Source organism: Ursus arctos, unplaced genomic scaffold, assembly GCF_023065955.2.
Source record: "Ursus arctos isolate Adak ecotype North America unplaced genomic scaffold, UrsArc2.0 scaffold_4, whole genome shotgun sequence".
Classification (NCBI taxonomy): Eukaryota; Metazoa; Chordata; class Mammalia; order Carnivora; family Ursidae; genus Ursus; species Ursus arctos.
This window is the reverse complement of record NW_026623056.1, coordinates 1,420,142-1,438,490: the sequence shown is the minus strand read 5'-3', so window position 1 is coordinate 1,438,490 and position 18,349 is coordinate 1,420,142. Positions and strand designations below refer to the sequence as shown.

Sequence of the window (18,349 nt, the reverse complement as noted above, 5' to 3'; positions counted from 1 at the left end):
AGCTGCAGCTGATAAGAATAAGTTCCAGAAATAGCAGCAGGAAGAAGCAAGTCCCAGTCTTGGCCACCGAGTGTAGGTGGTGAGCCTGAACTTCAGATTGCACCAGGACCGTCTTAGGGCCTGGCAGCTGAGCACACAGAGCGTGGCTCTCTGCTCTCCACGCTAGTGGCCATCCATCCATCCTGTTCTGCTGGACCACAAAGTCCCTCTGTGGTTGGCATAGCCTCAAATCCTTGCCAGCTCCTTCCTACAGGACAGGAACCAGTTCTTCCAGCACCCAGGCTTTGGCACCCAGGCTCTGTCCTGCCTACAACGGGATACAAGGACATCATAGTGGAATTGGATTCTGGGGTGCTGCCCACCCAATTTCCACCAGCGGCCATAAAAAAGGGATTAAAGGACAGCCAAGCAATGGAAGAAAAGATCAGCAGAAGCACCAGAGTTAAGCTGGTTAAAAAGTCCTGAAACTCAGGGTCATGTGGGCCGTGACCAGAGAGGAAAAAGGGCAGTGGTGTCTTGGAATAGTCAGAGGCATTTGGCCCTAGAGATGGATTTCTCCAGCCCATACACAAAAGCATTTGGGACCTATGTTGCCCAGGGCCCCACCCAGGAGTTTCCTACTGGCAGATGAAAACGGTATCTGAGAAACATATTGAAGCATTTGGAGGATTAGTTCCTGAAGGCTGCTGTCCAGCCCTAGAACCCATTCAGAGTTGAGCAACAGCAGCCATGAGGCCTAAGTCCATGAAGCTGGAGCCAGAGAGGCTCCTGAGATTTAGGCTGTTCAATGCCAGCACCTGTATCTGGGGCAGCTCCTTCAGCAGCATCTCCAACTTCACTGAACTTTAGGAAAAGGAGAAAGAAGAGGAGTATCAAATGTGCCTCCCTAAAGACAAAAAGCCAATGGAGACAGAAACAGACCAGGAGGAAAAGCCTACAACTTAGAAGAGTTTCCAGCAGAGAAATGGGCAACACTTTCCAATCCTCCTGCCAGGGATGATGACTGCAAATTTCTAAGTTCTCTGGAGGGGAACCCTCAGCTATGAACGGCTACATCCAAGATCAGGCAGGAAATTTATTTGTCTTATTACAAGGTGGATTGGAGGAGAAAAAGTAGTAATGATACAAACATAATAAGACTTGAACATGCACTCTTAGTTGATCCTTAACCACGTGATCTATGCTATATATGTGGGATAATGTATTCTTATCCTTATTTTACTTATGAAGCAATGGAATGTCAAAAAACTTAAGTGACTTGCTAGATATCACAAGTAAAAGTGGTGGAGTTGGGACTACAGCCCAGGTTTCCTGCCTCCAAGTATGGTGGTCTTTCCACTACAGAAGTCCTGATGTAGGACTAAGAAAACATTTCAAGTGAAGTTTTACTGCTGAGTTTATGTCAAGTTTATGAAGAGAGCCTCAAAAGTTAGTTCAGGTAAAATATAAAGGAGGTGGAAAAATGAACTGGAGAATAAAACAGAGGAAAACACAGTAAAACAAAATATGAAATGTTGATAGTTTTGTGTTCAGAATATAGTGATGGAGGTAGGAGGTTCCATTGACCCCTCCTCACTGCTTTCTTATTCCTTTCCCATGGTAAGGCCTCCAGTTCCTTATTATGAGATGACCAGCCACCATATGTCCCCCTTCTAGGTCCCAGGAAAGATAGAGGCAAAAGGCCAGACTGGCAGAGAGAGATGGCAGCTAACAATAGTGAGAGCATCATCCTCCTGACAGAGTTGGTGCTTATTCAGTACCTCATGCCTTTGGCCACAGGAAGATTTGGTATTAAAAGATACAGACTTTTCTGTCTTGCACTTGAGTTCACCATGAAGATAACATGCTGGGGTGATCACATAAATGCTGGCTTTGGAAGCACTAAAGCTCCCTTTCCTTGACTACCAGATTTGTGTGTGCTTCAGAGTTCAGTGTTTTCAGAAGAGGACTGAGGAGAAGAGCCAAGGGCTGCATTGTCCAGATGATTTGACCTTGCAAAACTATCACCCTCATTGTGAATGTCACTCAACATACTTGATGCTGAGCCATTCTATTTCTCTGGACATTCCCTTGCATTTTATCTTTTATTTATTTATTTCTATAAATGAAAGGTAACTTTATTACTGAAGAAAAAAATGTACACAAGAAAATCTAGATTCTTTTTCCTCTTGCACTACTTTTTATAGTGAAGTTCCAGATATGAACTTTGAGGGTATTTACAAGGGTAAATTTTTCCTAGCACATGACCATTTACTGTGTGGTGGGCGTTTTTTCATTGAAATCATATACAGAAGTGGACTATATTCCTACAGTTTACAAGAAGCTTAGAACATTGTATTAACAGAAGACAGTATTTTACTGTAAAAGGTATTAAATGTGATATGATCTTGTGGCTTATAAATGTTTAATTACTTGAATTGAACAGGGGAAGGAAAAAAACAGCAAGACAGGCCTGGCTTTAAGATTTTTTTGTATTCGATTCCTTTTACTATTGCATCATCTCCAGGTAGCTGAAACACATAAATGACAACCATAGAGGCCTGGCTATCCACTGACACAAATGTAGGAATAATGTTTGTTGCTAAGGCATTATATGCTTCAGTGGCAGAACCTGGGTTAATGTAAAATTGTTTTTCATGCTCAAATGCTTCAAATTTGTGTGTGTGTCCTGAGATAAGACTGTCCGCATCAAACTGTCCCTGCAGCAGGGCTAAGCTGGCCATGTCTCCCATGCAATAACTTGATGCCTACCGATCAAACCAATTTTGAACTGCCCAGCAGTCACAACTTTCTGTTCTGCATAATTCAGATTCTCGTCAAAGACTACTCTCACAATGTGAACATCACTGGCCAGAGTCTTGAGATTGTCATAGCTCTCTTTGGAGCAAAGTTTTCCAGTACAGAGAATGTGCTGAATCTTTCCTGGCACGAGGAGTTTTTTAAATTTAGTCAGCAAACTGTTTCACTGGTGTGGGATGTGCAGGTAGGTCTCCATACCAACACTGACTGGAGAGAGAGCAATCTTCATCTTTAGAGGGGGACCCCTTCAGATATGGATTGAAGTACATAGTTGATGTGGTGATGTGGGAAGCATCCTGTCCCTGGGCTCTGCTCAGTCACCACAACCACTGCTGCCTTCTTCCAGGCTCCTCAGCAACCCCTTTGCATTTTAGAAAGGTTGTTTCTTGTGCTCACACTGCAGTCTCTGACTGTGTCAAATAGGATGTCCTGTTATTCTTGATATTCCTTTTCTTTTCTATTCTAGTATCTAGGAGATTTCAAAGCCTGAAATAGATCTCAGACCAAGGAGACACAATGTCACTGGGGCAGAAATCCTAGGAACACAGAACAAATCTGGACTGTGGAGCGAGTACCCTTTGTCCTTAGGAAATTTGTTTTGATGGAATTACCTGAGCCATCACTCAGATTGTCCACAAATGACAGTTCTTCGTTTGGCCAGTTATATTGTGGCAAGCTTATACCCAGTGTTTCCCTTAATCTCTGCCTAGCCCCTGCCTAGCTTGAGGCCTCTGACTTCCCCTAGAGAGGGTCAGCATCTCTATGTAGGGGAGATTCTCTGTTTTTGCTTCTTTCCTTATCAGTTTCCACTACGTCCACAAAACTTATCTGGTACAGGGTTAGCGGTTAGTTTACTTTTGAGCCGAGGAAATGAAGCTCAGTGGAGACAGAGTTGAAATTTCTCAGGAAGGGTTCTTTCTGCAACAAGGATATAAAAGCCTTTCGTCTGTGATTCTTTCCTCCACAATGGCCTATGCCCTCTCTCACACATAGGTGTGACAGCCAGGGCAAAGAGGAGAATGCTTTGCTAACTTTGTAACTTCTCCCAAATCTGCATGATTTTTACTCTCTTTTACTTCTTATCAACTTTTTCTACTTCATAATTTCCTCTTTTCTAGTCTGGTTTGGGGATTTCAGTTCTCACTACTTTTGTATCATATCCTTTTGCCACTTGAAAGAAGAAGACCTTTCTCCATTTCCCAGGAGAGTTTTCTTTCTTCCTTGCAATAAGAACAACACACTAGCTCCACCATTTCCATGTCTTTCCTCTCCATCTTCCTGGTTAGTCTTAATATTAAGCTCCTTTGTGGCAGGAAGATTGAAACAGAGCCCGTAATCTTACCAGAGGGAATTTGACCTTCAAACCAAGGTTGGGAGTATAGAAGAGAAAGAAGAAGAAAGAGAATGATAGATTTCTAACCTAATGGTAAGGTCGTCTTTTCCAGAGGATATGAGCCATTAACAAACTTCAGGGAAGGAAATCATGAAATCTGAGCCAGGACTGAGTTTGGGTAATTTAGTATTCCAAAGATAGAAAGGTTCCCCACACTCTGATTCATATCATGCTTGACATGATTCAAACTTTTTTTGAATTGCTTTTGCCTGTTTTTGGAGTAGCAATTACATAAATTTGATTATGATGATATTAAAATATTTTTTCATCATTCCAATCATTCATTTTTCTGAAGTATGGACAAGTTATCCTTTCTTGCTTGCTTTTTAAATCTTTAAACTTAGGCTAAGCATAATACCTTCCTCACAAAATTGCTGTGATAATCAGAATAAAATCTTATATATAGTATTATGAAATTGATTTTGGTTAATACTAGTATTTTTTACTTGGAAAGCTCTTTATCACTTACAAAACACTTTGACACAGTCTCTCAATTCATCTTCACAAATTCTGTGACAAAGTTTGGGTAAACATTCTCATACTCATTTCATAGATGAGACTTAATGAAACCAAGTATGTCGTCCAAAGTCACATGAGTAAGCGAAGGAACCAGTTCTGTTGACTTTAATATTGGCAAGAATTCTGTGCCAATACCTTCTCTCTTGGAAACTATGGCTATGTTCTATGTAACTACCCTCAGAACTGCATGGCAATGCAGGCCAAAGGGCTGGACTTATCTAATAAATGAATACCGTAGAGGAGGTATGCATGTAGGAGGAATGCTTATAGGAATTTCTTTTCAATTAAGATAATAAGGGGTGCCTAGGTGGCTCAGTCATTTAAGCATCTGCCTTTGCCTCAGGTCATGATCCCAGGACCCTGGGATTGAGCCCCGCATTGGGCTCCCTGCTCCGTGGGGAGTTTGCTTCTCCCTCTGCCTGCTGTTCTTCCTGCTTGTGTGCTCTCTCTCTCTCTCTCTCTCTCTGTCAAATAAATAAATAAAAACAAAAAATTAAGACAATAACTACATACATCACATGAAGATTTATGTAATAAATATTTGAAACTCAAAATCTATCCAGGAATCCAGAATTGTTGTATATATTAGACTTAGATTCAGTTGTGTATAACAGAAACCCAAGTAACAGCAGCTTATACAAGGTAAAGATTTGGGGGTTTTTTTCCCTCCACATATACACTTCCAGAGATAGATAACCCATGGCAGTCCAGAGGTAAGCAGTTCCAAGATACCACCAGGAACTCAAGCTCTCCTGGCTCTTGATAAATCCTTCTTAGTATATCTTTTCATCCTCAAAGTCACCTTATCATCCTAAGATAACAGCTGGAGCTGCAGACAGCAGGATAGAGGCCAGTCTATGTTCCACTTACATTTTTGATTGAACAGAAGTGTGCCACACATTCACCCCTATATAAAGGAGGCTAATTTTGATTTTTCAAACTGGGTACATTGCCACCAGAATAGAAGGGTATTAAGGAGGGCACATATTGCATGGTGCACTGGGTATTATACGCAAATAATGAATCATGGAACATTGCATCAAAAACGGGATGTACTGTATGGTGACTAATATAACAAAATAAAAATTATATATAAAAAAGAATTGAGATTGTATTAAGCAGGAAGATAAGAAAAATGGATAGTAAATATGCAAGTAATACATTCTGCCATGCATGTATTGAGCATAAAATAAGAAAATTAATACAGTGATGGAAACCAAGAGCTAGGCCCGTTTCTCAATGATACGACTTTAGGAGGCTGATAGTCGAGCAAATATTTATATCCAAATAAACAGCAAGACAGAATGATTTAGTGGCTAGAAAATCCTTAAAAGACAAAAACAAAGAACAACAACAACAACAAAAAAATGAAGCACTACAAAGCCTAGGATTTTAGTCAAAACTCATGAATGTGTATGGAAAAATTAAATACACATTTGTTTCCCAAACTTCAACAAAGCACCTCATGTGTTGCTCAGGAAAAATGAATGATTGTGATGATGGAAAAATATTTTAATTTCTTCATAATCAAATTTATTTAATTATTACTCTAAAAACAGGCCAAAAAATTCAAAAAGAGTTTCAGTCAAGTCAAGCATGATATGAATCACCTGTGTCCATTGCAAAAATCACAAGTGCAGTCTTATCTTTTGAACTGAGTAATCCATTTCTCTCAGGAAACTGTTCTAAGATAAAAACCCTGGAGGGAGAATTGATACATACATATAGTAGTCGTATATCCTGGATTTTCCGGGAGCAGTTTTAGGTTAGATGATGAGTCCTAACCTAGTTTGCAAACATCATCATGACAAATCTTTACAAGATTTAATTGAGATGTTAATTTTTGCAATAAAAGAATGGAAGTAACCGTACTGCATAACAAAAGGATTGGTGTGGCTGGAAGGAGGGTCTGAATCCCTGGATAATAATTCTAAGTGATCCTTATTGTGTAGTGGTGCATGCATTTTTCTCCTAATCTCCTTTCTGGAAATTCCCTTTCTTATATCCTGCAAAAGTCAAGCTACTTGGAAGGACAATCCTCCTTCTAGGAAAATATTGATCTCACCACATGAAACTTTACAATCCATACATACTAGTTGAATGGAAAATTAAAAGTTCCTAAAAAACAATGTTTAAAAACTTGATGATAATATAGGAACAACTTTGATATATTAAATAAAGCATACGTATAAATGAAAATGTAAAGTGTATTGTATCACTGTAAAGTGATTGATTTCTGGATGCTTTTCGTCCTTAAAATTTTTCCTTACTGTTATTTTAATACTGTCGCAGCAACAAATAACAATGAACTGTCACTTATATTTTTGAACTGAAGTAATTTATTACAAAGTAGATCATTTCCCTCTGCATTTTTTAGAAGGAGATATTCTAAAACCCAAAGGAGATTATCTAAAACCCAATTAATTGACCAATTAGGCCTTTGGTGAAACTTTACTTAGTAAAAATATTGACACTCAGAAAACTGTATTTCTGAATATTTTGATTGATGTTGTTAGAATTAGAATCTGCCCCTTAAGGAGCTTAGAAAGAGGTAATGTATAAGGAAAACCAACAACATATGTCTGAATATCATTAGGCTAGCACAGCATTATGGTCCTGTAGAAATTTTGGATAATTGCTTTAAGGGTTTATTTAGCAGTGGTGACCAGATCACCAAAATGATATAGTCAAATAAGAAAAGAACCATAAGCAGAAAAAAAAATTTCTTTCTTTTGTTTACCAACAACTAAACAAACACAATGACATAATTTAATTGATCCCAGAACCGTTAACCTAAATTATCAAATAGAACACAGAAATTTTTACAACAGGAGAACCATATGAACTATCCAGAAAACACCCAGATGTGTCCATTCCCTAGTTCATGTACACTCTGAGTGCCAAAGTAGAACCCAGTACTTCCATTTATCTATATAATCTGGCCACTCTGTAAGTATCCCCATGGATGTTTAATTTCATAAGCTGACATAGTTAATATCACTAGACTTATATTTGAAGGTTTGAATAACTATATAATCCTGATTGCTTTTTGTGAGACTATACTGACCTGATAACGGAGGGATCATCTAGTGTATCTCGGGTTATGTCGAGACGCCCCAGAACTTTCCTCAGGGCTGCTTTTATCTCCTTATTCCGAAGGCTATAAATGAGGGGGTTGAAGAGTGGAGTCACCATAGCATAGAACAAAGTTGCAACTTTCTGTATACCAGCAGAATGCCCGAGTCCTGGGCTCACATACATGACCATCAGAGAGCCATAGAATAGTGACACCACAGCCAAATGAGACCCGCAGGTTGAGAAGGCCTTATGTCTCCCAGTGGCTGAAGGCATACGCCACACAGCCAATAGGACAAGTGTATAGGACCCAAGGATAAAAAGGAAGTTACCGAAGATAACTAATGAGCTTAGAGTATAGCACAGCTGTTGGGTTGTTGGAGCAGAGGCACATGCCAATGCAAAGAGTGGCCCTGGGTCACACACAACGTGGTCAATAATGTTTGGGCCACAAAAGGGCATCTGAGAGATGAATACAATGGGGGTCAGGAACCACAGAAATCCACAAACCCAGCAGATAATGACCAGTTTGGTACAGAAATGCCCAGTCATGATACTAGGGTAGTGCAAGGGATGGCAGATAGCAAGATACCGATCAAAGGCCATGACGGCCAAGAGGAAACATTCAGATGTTCTCAAAGAGAAAAAGAAATAAAATTGGAGGAAACACCCAGTAAAGGAGATGGTCTTTTTATCTGAGAGGAAATTGACCAACATCTTGGGAACTGTAGAAGAGACATACCAGATCTCTAGAAAGGAGAAATTCCCCAGGAATATGTACATGGGGCTGTGGAGTCGCCATTCACACCACAGAGCGCAAACAATGGCCCCATTCCCTGTTATGGTCAAAACATACGTTGTAGTGAAGAGTGAGAAGAGGAGGATCTGAATCTTCCACTCACAAGAAAAACCTAGGAGTATGAATTCTCTTAGAGAAGCAAAGCTGGAATATGGCTCAGAGACATTCATTGGGTCAGTAACCTGCAAGGTCAAGAGACATGTTATTAGCAGCTAGGGCTAGTTTTAAATGTGCTCCTTTTTCAGAATGAAGAGAAGACAATGAACATGGGGTCATTTTTCAAAAGAATCATCAGTTAGGAAGAGAATGTAGTCTAATTGTTCTTGGTTATGTACTCTGAGTTTTGGACATAGTAGGTAGCTGGCTGCACGGAAACAAACTTTGCCTGCTTCTGAATCTCTTCCTCATTATGGTACCATGATAGAACTAGGCAAAGTTAAACCCCCCCCCTTTTTTTTTTGAGAGAGAGAGAGAGAAAGAGAAGGGGGGGAAGGGGCATAAGGAGAGGGAGAGAGAGAATCTTAAGCAGGCTCCATGCCCAGCATGGAGCCCAATGCAGAGCTAGATCTCACGACCCTGAGATCATGACCTGAGCTGAAATCAAGAGTTGGACACTTAACCAACTGAGCCACCCAGGCACCCAAGTTAACTTCATTTTGTAAAGCTTATTATTTTGGAGCAGGGATGATGTACAGTAGTTTCTGGATAGCATATAACACAAAGTTAACAATTAAGACATGTAGTAGTTTCTTTTCCTAAACCCATCTTATAGGGCAATAGACTCAGTAAAGAAGGCTTTAATTTTACTATTTACATCTCAGTTAAATATATTGCTTAACATATCATTCAAATATGTAAAATAAATGGACATATTGTATAGCAAGTTAGCAGTAATTTTAAAGCCAATATGCCTCATTTCTGTTGCTCTTGCTGTTAGCTTAAGCATCATAAAAATGTTAGACCATAATGTTACTTACCAGCACTGACTTTTAATACTGCAGTGTTGCAGTGTCTTCTGTCGGAAGCAGGGGCTTTAAGTTTCACTTAATCTTTTACCTGTAACAATTTGCAAAATAACAGCTAGGTATGGAAGTTTACTTTCTGAAACCTTTTCCCCCCATAAAATTTGGCATTGACTTTTTATATGCTTAAGTTAAAAATCTGCACCAAAAGACAGAAGTCAAATACTTTTTTTGTTGTTGCTATTGTTATAAGTAAACGTACTTCATCCTACGTTCTCATGGAAAAGATGTCAGGGATCTGAATTCCCTGAATTGTGTGTGTGTGTGTGTGTGTGTGTGTGTGTGTGGCAGTATGAAGGGATGTGAGTTCTGAAAGTTGTGAGAGCTTACATTTGGGGCACAAACACAAAATTTTCAAAAGCAGGTTTTTTTTTTCCACCCTGTTGTCCACTCCAGTCCTTAGAAAAGTCTTTTAGAATTATTTGGTGGAAGCTGTATTTGTGCTTCTTTTAGTAGTATGTATCCATTTTTTAAATGTTCCAAACCAGGAGCATAAATAAATCAACATTAAGAAATTCTGGAATGAAAGGGATTGACACAGAGGTATTAAGATCTTCTGCAGTAATCAAAAGGTAAAGATATCATTGTTTGGATATGTACCAAATCTCTGAAGGACCTGTTTGATGAACCATATACTTCTCTGTCCAGCTGGATAAGGAATTTTATTGCTTCACAAATATTAAGAATCCACTTTTTTTTTAATCATATGTTCTCCTGGGACTTGGCCTCAATAGCATTAGGAAAGTTCTTCTCCTCCAAGCCAATAGATCTTTAAAAAGTTAATGATTGCATGTTCTCTGAGGAATTAGTAAAGAATAATAACTTCTCTGAGGCACCATTATTTACAAAGTTTGCTTGTCTGGAATATGGATTCCAAAAAGATTCCAGAAGATACGATTTGAGAAACAATAAAGCACAATGTGTCACCAAAAGTTTTGGTATGAAGTTTAGGAATACTTCTTAAAAAATATTTTTTTTTAATTTAACTTTAGGCAGTTAACATACAGTGCAATATTGGTCTCTGGTGTAGAGTTCAGTGGTTCATCGCTTACATACAACACCCAGTGCTGATCACAAGTGCCCTCCTTACTGCCCATCACCCATTTAGTCCATCCCCAGCTCACCTCCTTTCATCAACCCTCAATTTGTTCTCTCTCATTAAGAGTCTCCTACAGCTTTTTTCCCCTCTCTCCTTTTGTTCTTTTCCCCTTCCCATGTTAATTTGTTTTCTTTCTTAAATGCCACATATTAGTGAGATCATATGGCGTTTGTCCTTCTCTGACTGATTTATTTCACTTAGCATAATACACATAATATACATTTAACTCCGTCCATGTCACTGCATATGTCAAGATTTCACCCTTTTTGATGGCTGAGTAATATTCCAACACACACACACACACACACACACACACACACACACACACACGCCCCACATCTCTATCCATTCATCAGTCGATGGACATTTGGGCTCTCTCTATAGTCTGGCTGTTGTTGATAATGCTCCTATAAACATCGAGGTGTGTGTATCCCTTCAATTCTGTATTTTTGTATTCTTTGGGTAAATACATAGTATTTAGTGAAATTGCTGGGTTGTAGGGTAGCTCTATTTTTAACTTTTTGAGGAACTCCCATACTGTTCTCCAGAGGGCCTGCACCCGTTTGCATTCCCACCAACAATGCAAGAGGGTTCCCCTTTCTCTGCATCATTGCCAACACTTCTAATATCTGTACATATGTTGGAGGATACAGGAATAAAGTACAACAAGCCTAAATGAGGAAAATGTTGAGGTCCAGAGCACTGTAGGATATTGACAATAAAAATTTGTAGAAATTAGAAGTGATTCTAGAAGGTCAGCATGGGAGAACTCTTTAGATATGAAAGAAAGGAGCAAGAAGTGCCAGTATTTAAGTTAATTGACTTAAATACTAACGAGGAACATGTAGCTTCCCAATTAATATGACACAAGTATTTGATTTCATTGATTAGTGTCTCATTTTTACCTTAATTTATGTAGGTATTTTAACCTAAATGAGAATGAATGTTCATACCACATAGTGTAAAATGATTGAGAACATCAAGAATCTGTGCGAACACGGGTCTGTGGTCCACAGACCACTTGAGGAATATCCAAAAATAAACTCCTTGCATTGAAAGACTAAAGGGGAAAAATAGTATTTAGACCTTTATTACCTCTTAGTTATTTTACTTCAGGACTCAGGAACTCCTAAAACATGGCCTTGATCTTATTACTTGCTTGCTCAAAAAACATCAATAGTTTTATTATTCAGAAATTTCCATGTTCTCTATAAATTGGTTTCAGATTACTGTTCTTGTTTAACTTTCCTTACTCCCTTTTATAGATATTGGACCACATTTCATTCTCTGGATAGCTTTCAGTCTCCCATATTCATTTCTTTGTGGTCTCTTTGTCTATTCAGAATCCTCATTACCTCCATCTACACCTGCAAAAAACCCATCTCTCTTCCAAGGTCTATTTCAAATGACGTTTTTCTGTAATGTGTATTCTTTCTTATTCTCCTAACCAAAGCAACTTTTCCATCTCTGAATTTTTATTTAACCATCTTTGTATCTTTCTTAAGACACTTGTCATAAACTGCTCTATGTTATACTTATTTGTGTGCTTACCTGTTCTCTCCTCCCAGATTGTAAAGTCTTTGAAAGCAGAGAACAGGTATGAATCAAATTCGAATTAATCCAAGTGATAAAAATGCATTGCATTTACTGGTCCTCATTAAATATTTGCTGAATAAATGACATTTTAAAAATTATATGAGCTTTATTATTTGTAAAAACAATACCTGGTACTCCAAAGTAATTAAAGACAACTACAAGGTACATGATTGCATTATGTTATATTTATAGACACTAAAGAAATTCAGAGGAAGGAAGAAATTTATAGAGGTTAAAACTCAGTGGGAGAGACATCTTAACAAGCTCATTGAAGAGAGGGCTTGAGATGTAATGCAGAATAGTGCTACTCAAAGTGTGGTCAGTGCACCAATGCAGTCCTCAAATTATTGTTACCAGCCCATGGCAAATATAGAAAATAAGGGTAAACATTTAAAACATTTCCAGGAAATGAGTTTTATGCATGTTGAATCTAATAATACAAAATGGGCTATATTTATGTTTTTATATTTCAATTTCTAGTTATTTTTATTTATAAAACTATCAACTGTAAAAAATTGGGGAAAAAATGCTGGACTTCAGTTAGTTTCAGAAGCACCGACTCAGAGGACAAGTAGAATTTATTTTATTTTTATTTTTTACATTGCCTGTCTTTTAAAAAAATATATTTTTATTTTGGCTATAATTGACACAGTGTTACATTGGTTTCAGGTGTCAACTTAGTGATTTGACCAGTTTATACATTATGCTATGCTTACCACGTGTATAGCTACAATGTTATTGACTATTGACTATTGAATATTGCTACAATATTATTGACTGTATTCCTCATGCTCTGCTTTTTATTCCCCTGACTTATTCATTCCATAACTGGACGCCTGTATCTCTCACTCCCCTTCACCTGTTTTGCCCAACCCCCTACTCCCTTCCCTTCTGGCAACCATTAGTTCTCTGTATATATAGGTTTGATTTGACTTTTTGCTTGTTTATTCATTTTATAAGATTCCATTTATGAGTGGAATCATGGTGTTTGTCTTTCTCGGTCTGATTTATTTCACTCAGCGTTATACCCTCTAGGTCCATCCATGTTGTCTCACATGGCATGAGCTCATCCTTTTTTTATGTGTGTGTGTGTGTGTGTGTGTGTGTGTGTGCGCGCGCGCATGTGTGTGTGTATACCCCACATTTTCCTTATCCATTCATGTACTGATGAACACTTGGGCTGCTTTCATGTCTTGGCTATTGTAAATAATGCTGCAATTAACATACGGTTGCATATATCTTTTCGACTTAGTGTTTTTGTTTTCCCTGGATAAATACCCAATAGTGGAATTATTAGGTCATGTGGTATTTCTATTTTTAATTTTTTGAGGAACCTCCATACTGTTTTCCACAGTGACTATACCAATTTATATTACAAGCAAGGGTTGCTTTTTTCCCATATCTTTGCCAACACTTGTTTCTTGTTTTTTTGAGTTTAGCCATCCTAACAGGTGTGAAGTGATACCTCATTGTGGTTTTGATTTGCATCTCCCTAATAACTGCTGTTGAACATCTTTTCATGTGTCTGTTGGTTGTCTGTATGTCTTCTTTGGAAAAATGTCTGTTCAGGTCTTCTGCTTATTTTTTTAATGGGGCTCATTTTTTTGATGTTGAGTTATATATGATCTTTGTATATTTTGGATATTAACACCTGGTCGGATATATCATTTGCAAATATCTTCTCCCATCCAATAGGTTGTCTTTATATTTTGCTGATGGTTTTCTTCACTGTGCAAAAGATTTTTATTTTGGTATAGTCCCAATAGCTTCTTTTTGCTTTTTTCCCCTTGACTTAGGAGACTAAGTGTGACCTGGCCAATGTCAGAGAAATTAGTGCCTATATTCTCTTCTAGGAGTTTTATGGTTTCAGTTTCACATTTAAGTCTTCAATCCATTTTGAGGTGTTTTTTTTTTTTTTCGTGTACGGTGTGAGTAAGTATTCCAGTTTCATTCCTTTGCATGTAGCTGTCCAGTTTTTCCAGAACCATTTATTGAGGAGACTGTCTTTTCTTTTTCCTTATTGTATATTCTTCCGTCTTTTGTCATAGATGAATTGACCATTTAAATGTGCTTACTTCTGGCCTCTCTACTCTGTTCCATTTGGTCTATGTATCTATTTTTGTGCCCGTACCATGTTGTTTTGATTAGCCACTTTCTAGTATATTTTAAAATCTGAAATTGTGATACCTCTGGCTTTATTCTTTCTCAAGATTGCTTTGGCTATTTGGGGTCTTCTGTGATTCCATACAAATTTTCATATTACTCTACTTTTGTGAGAAATGCTTTTGGTATTTTTATAGGGATTTGCATTGAATCTGTAGATTGTTTTGTGTAGTATGGCTATTTTGATAATGTTAATTCTTCCAATCCATAAGCATGGAATATCTTTCCATTTGTGTTGTCTTGAATTTCTTTAATCAGTGTTTTATAGTTTTCAGAGTACAGGTCTTTCACCTCTTTGGGTTAAGTTTATTCTGAGGTATTTCATTCTTTTTCATACAATTATAAATGGTGTGATTTTTAAAAAATTTCTCTTTCTGTGACTTCACTGTTAGTGTATATATAGAAAGGCTATCAATTTCTGAGTATTAATTCTGTATTCTCCTACTTTGTTGAATTTGTTTATTTGTAGTAGGTTTTTTTGGTGGAGTCTTTAGGATTTTCTATCTATAGTATCATGCCATCTGCAAATAGTGACAGTTTAACTTCTTTATTAATATGGATGCCCTCTCTCTCTCTCTTCCCTCCCTCCCTCCTTTCCTCTCTCTCTTTCTTCCTCTTTCTTTCTCTCTTTCTCTCTTTCTTTCTTTCTTTCTTTCTTTCTTTCTTTCCTCCTTCTCTCTCTCCTCCCTCCTTCCCTCCCTTTCTTCTCTCTCTCTCTCTTTCTTTCATCTGATTGTTGTGGCTAGGCCTTACAGTACTTTGTTGAATAAAAAGGGTGAGAGTGGATGTCCTTGTCTTGTTCCTGACCTTAGAGGGAAAGCTCTCAGTTTTTCACCATTGAGCATGATGTTAGCTGTGGATTTTCCATGTATGGTCTTTATTATGTTGAGGTATGTTATTTCTATTTTGTTGATAGTTTTTATCATGAATGGATGTTGAATCTTGTCAAATGCTCGATCTGCATCTATTGAGATGATCATATGATTTTTAACCTTTGTTTTGTTAATGTGGTGTATGATGATGGATTTGTGAATATTGAACCATCTTGCATCCTGGGAATAAATCTCACCTGATTATAGTGAAGATGTTTTTGATCAATTGTTGTATGTGGTTTGTTAATAGCTTGTTGATGATTTTTGCATCTTTGTTCATCAGAGATATTGGCCCATAGTTTTCTGGTTTTTTTGTAATGTCTTTGTCTAGTTTTGGTATTAGGCTAATGGTGACCTTGTAGAATGTATTTGAAAGGTTGACTTCTTCTTCTACTTTTTTGGAATAGTTTGAGGAGAATAGGTATTAATTTTTCTTTAAATGTCTGGTAGAATTCACTTGTGAATGTATCTGGTCCTGGATTATCCTGAGTATGGCCATAATGCCTACAAGGAAGAAAATCCAAAACTCATCCATCAAGAATTTTTTTAGAAAATTGACCCATCATTCATCTTCTGAATTAGAATCTCCAGGTACAAGGTTCAGGGCAACTATAATTTGTAAAATGGTCCTATTGATTTTTTAAAAGACTTTATTTATTTATTTATTTGACAGAGAGAGAGACAGCCAGTGAGAGAGGGAACACAAGCAGGGGGAGTGGGAGTGGAAGAAGCAGGCTCCCAGTGGAGCAGGGAGCCCAATGCAGGGCTTGATCCCAGGACCCTGAGATCATGACCTGAGCTGAAGCCAGATGCTTAGTGACTGAGCCACCCAGCTGCTCCCTATTGATTTTGATAGATACTCCTAGTTGAGGATCAATGATGTATAGCAATACTTGAAGTGGAGAGCTTAATTAGGAATTTGAAGAAGACAAAGAACACAATATCTGTTAAAGGCTAACCTATACATTAAAACAAGAAATGTATATGATCTTGGATATAATATATCCAGTAAACTGTAGGTATTATGCAATAAACTAGGGAAGGTAGAAATCTGATATCAAGTTCTAGTTCCTTCTCATGAAATAAGTGCCTATGATAATAATGTAATAATCTGTTTTGTTCTGTGATGCATTTGTTCATAAAGTGTTTTTACAATGTCTTGACTATACTAGCATTTTCTGTATGTCCTATGTTCTTTTACATAAGAACTTGATCTTGGCTAATTAAACATCTTAGATCATTGAAAAGAACACTGGAATGCCATCTCCATATGAAAATTCACAATCCTTGGTATAGCCAAAGAAGCTTAGAAAATTTCCATTGTATCAGAGCTTAAGTAGGGCTGTACATCTGACAGCAAATGGTTTCCTGTCTTTTTTGCTTTGTTTTACTTTTCCAAATGATTCTAGTGAATGAGGTGGTTTCTTCTATTATTTATCAGAATGTAGAATTAGATGTACCTGGGGACCTGACTCTATAGGCAGTGAAGAGGAAGTCACATATGTGGTGGGACCACGACATCAAAAGTACAACCTTTCTCTCCTTCTCTCTCTCGCAAATAAATAAATCTTGAAAAAAAGAAAAAAAAAAGAAATAGGGGCTCCTGGGTGGCTCAGTCAGTTAAGTGTCTGCCTTCAGTACAGGTCATGATACCAGGGTCCTGGAATCCAGTCCTGCATCAGGCTCTCTCCTCAGCAGGGAGTCTGCTTCTCCCTCTCCCTCTCTTCTCTCTCTCTCTCAAATAAATAAATAATCTTAAAAAAATAAACAAAAAAAGAAATATTGCCACACTTTGAGGGACTGAAGTCAGTTAAAAATGTTTTATTTAAATTCAATGTAGTTTATTTAAATCCAATAGCCAACTATACGTTATTAAATTCAAAGCCAACTATAAATAAAAAAAAAAATTGGTGGCCATCTGTCTTTCATTGACCTATGCCTGAGCTGTGTTACCGTGCCCAAGATGTTGGGAGATTTTCTACAGCAAGGCAAGATCATCTCTTTTTCCGGGTGCTTGGCCCAGATCTACTTCTTGCACTTTCTGGGAGCCAGTGAGATGTTTCTGCTGACAGTCATGGCCTATGATAGGTATGTTGCCATCTGTAGTCCTTTGCAGTACCTGACAGTCATGAACCGCCAGCTGTGCTTTCAGTTGGCTTTGGCCTGTTGGTGTGGGGGCTTCATCCACTCTCTCACACAGGTCACACTGGTGATCCAGCTGCCCTTCTGTGGCCCCAATGAACTGGACAACTTCTACTGTGATGTCCCACAGGTCATCAAGCTAGCGTGCATGGACACCTATGTAGTAGAGGTGCTGATGGTCTCAAACAGTGGTCTGCTATCTCTCGTCTGTTTTGTGGTCTTGCTACTCTCTTATGCCATCATCCTGATCACCCTGAGAACGTGCTTCCGCCAGGGCCAGAGCAAGGCACTCTCCACCTGTGCCTCCCACCTAACTGTGGTCAGCCTGATCTTTGTGCCATGTGTATTCATCTGTCTGAGGCCTTTCTGCAGCTTCTCCGTGGATAAGGTGCTCTCCACCTTTTACACAGTGGTCACACCCATGTTGAATCCTCTCATCTACACACTCAGAAATGCTGAAATGAAGACAGCCATGAAGAAGCTGAGAAAAAAGCATGTGGCATCCTTCTGCCATATTAAAGGATGAACAGGAAGAGGTGAATTAGAAAGCATAACTTTCTTGGGACAATCTTAACTCATCCTGTACATGGGTATATGCATGAAACCAATTTGATGACTTTGGCATAAAAGCCGGCATCAAAATTAGGAAGCATTGCTGTTGATTGCTATCGCGGTATAGTGGCTTTGCTGGGTGTTCAGTATTAAGCAGGGAAGTCAGGAGTGTTTATTGGCCCAGAAATTGAGTAGTAGGTTCAAGAGTACATCTTGAAAGATCAACTCTTCTATCCTTTGTCTATAACTAGTCTTCATTTATTTACTTCATTTCACTTTTAAATTCTCTTCAAATGAAAGAAGGTAACCTGTCTCTTT

At 38.2% G+C, this 18,349-nt stretch overlaps 2 protein-coding genes and 1 pseudogene across 2 annotated transcripts; 1 reads left to right on the top strand and 2 right to left on the bottom strand.

The window, feature by feature from the left end:
• Window positions 1-707: 707 nt before the first annotated feature.
• On the bottom strand, window positions 708-3,028 carry LOC113249084 (vacuolar protein sorting-associated protein 29-like; annotated as a pseudogene).
• Window positions 3,029-7,768: 4,740 nt separating this feature from the next.
• Window positions 7,769-8,773, bottom strand: LOC125281844 (olfactory receptor 11H12-like). Its single transcript, XM_048215775.1, has one exon. The coding sequence runs from the start codon at window positions 8,753-8,755 to the stop codon at window positions 7,769-7,771; it is 987 nt and encodes a 328-aa protein (XP_048071732.1). The 5' UTR covers window positions 8,756-8,773.
• Window positions 8,774-14,409: 5,636 nt separating this feature from the next.
• On the top strand, window positions 14,410-18,005 carry LOC113249086 (olfactory receptor 4Q3-like). The gene is made up of 2 exons (XM_026490639.3): window positions 14,410-14,424; window positions 17,250-18,005. The coding sequence occupies exons 1-2, from the start codon at window positions 14,410-14,412 to the stop codon at window positions 18,003-18,005; spliced, it is 771 nt and encodes a 256-aa protein (XP_026346424.3).
• Window positions 18,006-18,349: the final 344 nt, after the last annotated feature.

What these genes read in the sequence shown, in the direction of transcription:
- LOC125281844 (XM_048215775.1), bottom strand. Translation starts at nt 8,755, where the DNA reads ATGAATGTCTCTGAGCCATATTCCAGCTTTGCTTCTCTAAGAGAATTC.